A 6,302-nucleotide genomic window follows, 5' to 3' on the forward strand; every position below is an offset into this window, starting at 1 on the left:
GCCGTGGCTCATTTAGCCTAATGCCATATGGAAGGAAGCTACCAGAGCCTATGGTTAATGTTATGCACCATTTAGATTCACTTGGTTCTGAGATATCTAATATCTGGGTGTGTCATTCATAGATAAAAAATAAGCATGCTTTCTCTGCCCTGTAACTGACGGTGTGAGTTTGGTTTGCAGGTTGGGTTTGGCCAGAGAAGAGTTATTGCAGCAGAATGTGGGCCAGGAGGAGGCTGAAATCAAGAGTGACTTGCGAGTCCCAGGAGGATCAGCACGGCCACAGCGTGGTCCAGCCACCCGGCAGCGAGACGGGCATTTCAAGAAACGCTCTCGGCCAGATCTCCGAACCAGAGCCAGAAGGAATCTGTACAAGAAACCGGAGCTAGAACAAGGAGGGATTGTTAAAGACACACAGTCTGTGGCACCTGACATCCCCCTCTACAAGGATGGGGAGGCTAAGACTGATTCAGCAGGGGCAGGCAGTCCCCACCTGCCTGGCACATCCTCTGCAGTGCCTGACTCCGAGGATCCCAGATTCACAGTGGAGACGGGGGCTTCTCAGATCCAAACCGATCCTGACGACCTGGCACGGGCCTCTGCCTCTCCAGACAGAATTCCCAGCTTGCATCAGGAGACTGTTGATCAGGAACCTAGAGATCAGAAGAGGAAATCCTTTGAGGAGGCAGCCTCTGCATCCTTTCCCGAAAAGAAGCCCCGGCTTGAAGATCGTCAGTCCTTTCGTAACACAATTGAAAGTGTTCACTCCGAAAAGCCACAGCCCACCAAAGAGGAGCCCAAAGTCCCGCCCATCCGGGTAGGAGGCCGTTTCCCCTTGAGGGCCAGGCGATTTGTGGAGCCCCTTTGCAGGACCCTTGTGTTGATTAAGTGGGCGTGTAGAGCCCTCTACAAGAGAGCCATTCCTGAGACCAGTTTGACAATTGGGGATGAGGGTCTTCTCTGCTTCACTGGTTTGTTCACTCTGTTGAAGTTATCTCTAGAGGTCAGAATCCTGTGGGGGGTTTACATTTTTTATTAGGTGGTGTTAGATTCTTTGTGTAGTGACTCCCATAGTCCCACCAGAAATTAAATTTAGAAGTGCGGCATGTAACAGCCCTTGAGCAGAGCCTTCTGAGAATGGTGTGCTGTTGTGGACCGCCATTTCACCATGACAATTTCATTTTTAACACATTGTGGACAGGTCACTAGAATTCTCGCTTCATATTACACAGTGTTTTACGAAGTATCATACTTTAAAAAGATATTAGCTTGTAAGAATGTAATAAATAACTTCAAAATGCAACGGGTATTTAATTTTAAAGCGTGCCTTTAGCATTTATGTAAAACGTTTTTTGTACTCGTTCAATAGAAACTTATCTGGCACTGGGTAAAGCTAGTAATAAAACTACTGGTCCGCAATATGTTAAGGAAAATGATTTAATTCTCTAGGCCATGGCCCCTAAGCTACTAGACTCCTAATTTAGCTTTACAGTGCCTAGGTCAGAACACCCAGTCAATTAAAACTGTTTTCTAATTCTTCTCTTGCAGATACAACTTTCACGTATCAAACCACCCTGGGTGGTTAAAGGTCAGCCCACTTACCAGATATGCCCCCGAATTGTCCCCATCACGGAGTCCTCCTGCCGGGGCTGGACTGGTGCCAGGACCCTCGCAGACATTAAAGCCCGTGCTTTGCAGATCCGAGGGGCGAGAGGCCACCACTGTCATCGAGAGGCGGCCACCACTGCCATCGGAGGGGGGGGTGGCCCGGGTGGAGGTGGCGGCAGGACCACCGATGAGGGAGGTGGCAGAGGCAGCAGCAGTGGTGATGGTGGTGAGGCCTGTGGCCACCTTGAGCCCAGAGGAGCCCCGAGCACCCCTGGAGAGTGTGCGTCAGATCTACAGCGAACACAACTACTGCCGCCTCGTCCTCTAAATGGGGAGCACACCCAGGTTGGAACTGCTACACCCAGAGCCAGGAGGGAGCACCTGGCTTCTCTCAGAGAGGAGGAGAACTCCCTACAGAGGGCACCAGATGCAAGCAGGCGAGAAGATGTCTCCCAACTCCCCATGGCTCCCACTGGGGACCAGCCATGCCAGGCTTTGCCCCCACTGTCCTCCAAAACCCCAGCACCTGAGAGGTTAGTTGAGCAGCCTACATTGCATCTAGATGTTAGAACTGAAGGTGAGTCTGATAATACTTCCTGGGAAAGGGATAATAAAGAGCAAAGACCCACTCTTCTCCCTGATGATGGTCCTATTCAGTCTCTGGTGGGGGATGTTGTATTAGGAGGAGGAACTGGCCAGGCTCTGGACAGGGATGGTAATCCAACTGTGAAGGATCCTGTGAATGTGACCCCCAGTTCCACCCCTGAGTCATTGACTGGCTGCCTACAGGACAGACAATTAGGACTTGGTGACTCGTGCCCACCCATGAAGGGAAGAGCTACTATACAAGAAGACCTGAAAACCGAGGCTGGCTTCTCCAATGTGGGACAGCTTGAACCAGGCTCCAGAGAGAACGTCCCATCTGTCCAGCCCCAGGTTGGAGAAGAGTGGGAGAAGGCTGCTCCCCTCATTCCTGCATTGCCTGGGGGTTTGACAGCCGAAGATGGTTTAGATCTCCCCAGCTGTCCTTCGCTTGGGACAGTGCCATCTCACGGGTGCAGTGACAGCCCAGGTAATGACTGCCAACAGGTGGAAGTTGAAAAAGTGAAAATCAACGGAGACTCTGAAGCACTGAGTCCTCACAGCGAATCCACAGACACAGCCTCTGACTTTGAAGGCCACCTCTCTGAGAACAGCAGTGAGGCTGACCCTACTGAAGCCACAGTGATGGAGAGGTCCTCGGTGGTGGACAAAGAGGAGAAACACGATTGGAACCACTCTGCCTCACTTGCCAAAGTGAATGGTGACCATAGTCTGGTTAAAAGGACAGACAGGATGGTTGCTCCTCAGAGCTGGGTGTCTCGCGTATGTGCAGTCCCCCAAAAGATCCCAGATTCCCTGCTGCTGGCCAGTACCGAGTACCAGCCGAGGCCTGTGTCCCTGGGCAGGCCTGGGTCCTCAGTGGAGGCCACTAACCCGCTCGTGATGCAGTTGCTGCAGGGCAACTTGCCCCTAGAAAAGGTCCTTCCTCCAGCCCTCTCTGGCAGCAGACTGGAACCCCCACGACTCCCACTTGCCAAAGAGCAGGGGATGGGATCTTTGCAAGATCCTGGGGGAAACAGTTGTGCGGTGGGCAGGAGCAGCCCCGGTCCTTTAAGAGCTTTGAAGGAACCTCTTCTACCCGACAGCTGTGAAGCCAACACTGGTCTTGCCAGACTGGAGGTCACCCAGGCTCCTGGAACACCCCAAAAGATTTCCAAGATGGTCCCAAGTTTAGATTCCCTATATCCAGTGACCAATCCGACAGCTGCCTCTGGGAAAATAGTGGATTCCAAAGAGCAGTTCTCTTCCTTTAGTTGTGAAGAACAGAAGAAAGGCCGAGATCTGCCCCAGTGCAGTAATTCAAATGCTGCCCCAGGCAAAAGTCCAGGAAATCTCACTACCTCGAGAGCCCCTTGTTTCTCATCTCCAAATGTGATCTCCTTGGGTCCTGATCAGACAGGCCGGGCCCCGGGTGATCAGAACAGTGCTGGAGGTCAAGGGAAGAAGCTCTTTGGCTCTAGAAACCTGGCTGCAACCCTTCAGTGCCCCAAGCCTGTGGCGCCAGTGCCGCTGCCCGCTGATGCCCCTCCTGGTTTTCCCAGTAGGAAGTTGGGGCCAAGTAAAAACTCTGTGTCTGGTGGGGTACAGACTGCCAGGGAAGACTGGGCTCCAAAGACACCACCTGCCTCTGTTGGCAGCATCAAGAGTGAAAAGACTTTTGTGGGGGCGCCTCTCAAGGCAAATGCAGAGAACAGAAATGAAGCTGGACCCGGTCCTCGGGATCTGGTGGACCACTTGCAAGCGATGCCCTTTGTCCTTGACCTGCCCTTCTGGAAATTGCCTCGAGAGCCTGGGAAAGGGCTCAGTCAACCTCTGGAGCCTTCGTCTATCCCCTCCCAACTCAACATTAAACAGGCATTTTATGGGAAGCTTTCTAAACTCCAGCTAAGTTCCACCAGCTTTAATTATTCCTCCAGCTCCCCAGCCTTTCCCAAAGGCCTTGCTGGAAGTGTGGTGCAGCTGAGCCACAAAGCAAACTTTGGTGCGAACCACAGTGCATCACTTTCCTTGCAAATGTTCACCGACAGCAGCACAGTGGAAAGCATCTCGCTCCAGTGTGCGTGCAGCCTGAAAGCCATGATCATGTGCCAGGGCTGTGGTGCGTTCTGTCATGACGACTGTATTGGACCCTCCAAGCTCTGTGTATTGTGCCTTGTGGTAAGATAATAAATTATGGCCATGGGAAAAGTTGTATATTTAGTGTGTGTATTTTGATAATGATTGATCTTAAGTCTGTATACAGAATATCATTGATACAGTAGACTGTCTCTTCAGGCAGGAGCACTCTTGCCTCTCCCTAACATTTATAGTGCTAAAGGCCTCTGTCACTTAGCAACCTTCCTGTCGTGCTGGAGGGGCTTTCCACAGGGCAACTTGTTGAGCTGCAACTGGCCAACTGAGCCCTCATGTAGACAGAGCCTGGTGAGGTGTAGGGGGCCTGCCTGACACCCAGAGGGACCTGAAATTGAAGAAAGAAGGTTGTTCTCCACACAGGGAACAAACCTACCTGAACTAAGTAGAAATGTCAGTCTTCCGCCGCCCCCTCCCTGCCACCTTTCCTCCTGCTATTCTGGGGAGGTGATGGGGAAGAACCAGCACAGGGTTAAGGTAACTCCCAGCAGTGCCCACCAGGGGGCTCAAGTACCTGCTGACCTCAGGGTCACAGTTCATTCTGATGCCAGTTGATGGATTTTTAACCTTTGGTTCTGTTGCTGAAGCAAATATGGGACTTTGCTGACTCATTACAACCCACTGGCCCACAGGAGCTTTTGGAACCTTTGAATAGACCTGCTTGGACAATAGGGTTGAGCATAAGGTCATCTATCTGAAAATCCCACCTGTAGACCTTGTCAGTCACATGTCCAGATGTTTGGCAGGTGAATGCCTCTGCCTGACACCTTCCCGGTCACTTTGGACTCATGGGAGCGGGCATCTCCACACACCTATGTATGTGAAAAATCATTTTACATTTCAAAGCAGTGTGTGTTTCTTATTTTTATATTTTTAACTCTATCCTTGGATGTATAAAGTGAATTTTTTGGCTTCTGTAAGTATGCTCTATGCACCTCTAATGTTTTATCATGTATTTATATGTTGTACACAGTACTGGCCGATTCTGTAAATGGATGTATTATATAGACAACACGAACGTCTCTCCCTTACTTTACGTTTTGGGCATCATTGCATTAAAGTGGTGTAATAGACTTCTCTCCACCTGTGTCAGAGCCACTGCATGCTGTGCTGCCCGACTTGAGTGATTAACTTGTGATCTGCCAGGTTGGCCCGGTGCCCTGTCATGGTGCACCCGGGGGACCTGCTGCAGCCTGCAGAGCCAGTCAGCCTGCCTGTCCGCTGCTGAGCAAATGCATCTTGCTCCTCACATCTCTTCTCCAACCTTCACTGGCTGCTCACTGCCATATGTGACAAATCACCACCACCAGTGTTAAGTGCTTCTGAACTCGAGGGTGAGTGCCCTGGGCAGCCCCAGGTGGGCCTTCTAGACCTGGCTCCAGGGCCACTGTCAGCAATACCTGGGACCATGTTCTCCTGGGGCCATAGAGCTCCTTTTGACAGCAGGTTGGGGAAGAAACAGGCAGGCCTGCTGCCTGCCTCTCTCCCAACACATTTCTAACAAATAGATGTCTCCATAGTTGTCTTTCCTCACCCTGCTTCCTGCCTTATTTCTTGTACCTCAACTTGTTGCAGAGTTGAGTCCTTGTTTAACTCCAGTCTCCCTGTGTGAGTGCTTATGTGTGAAGTATAAAATTGGTATGACTTCAGCAGATCTCATTTCATCTGAGAGGTCTTCCCCTTCCCATTTCATCCAGTGTGGCATTTTTGTCATCTGAAGCATGAGTGAGAAGTTGGCAGTGATGTGGTGATTTAAATGCAGTATTGGCCAAGTCCAAGTTGTCAACTTTAAGAGTCTGTTTACCAAAGACAGGGAGCAGAGGCCCAAGCGTGTTTGATCCTCTTCTTCCTTCTGTTGTGACCTTTGAGGCCACTCTAGGGTCTAGTCCATGGGGCTGCCCAGAGAAAGCGCTGCTCTTGTATGTCTCCTGTGGTTTTGGAAAAATAAACCTGTACAACCTGCA

The 6,302-nt window shown here is 50.9% G+C and overlaps 1 protein-coding gene across 4 annotated transcripts in view; it reads left to right on the plus strand.

The window, feature by feature from the left end:
• The window catches only part of ASXL1 (additional sex combs like 1, transcriptional regulator), a 57,296-nt gene extending 50,994 nt beyond the window's left edge, over positions 1 to 6,302 (plus strand). For 3 of the 4 annotated variants that reach the window (XM_014456449.2, XM_023754362.1, XM_023754363.1), the window contains 2 exons: positions 181 to 814; positions 1,546 to 6,302. In XM_014456449.2, the coding sequence (XP_014311935.2) occupies positions 181 to 814; positions 1,546 to 4,374 (3,463 nt within the window). In that variant the 3' untranslated portion in view covers positions 4,375 to 6,302. Of the gene's footprint in view, positions 1 to 180; positions 815 to 1,545 lie in introns of those variants that run through there. The other variant, XM_023754364.1, reaches the window with a different exon arrangement.

This window comes from Myotis lucifugus, unplaced genomic scaffold, assembly GCF_000147115.1.
Source record: "Myotis lucifugus unplaced genomic scaffold, Myoluc2.0 scaffold_60, whole genome shotgun sequence".
Taxonomy (NCBI): Eukaryota; Metazoa; Chordata; class Mammalia; order Chiroptera; family Vespertilionidae; genus Myotis; species Myotis lucifugus.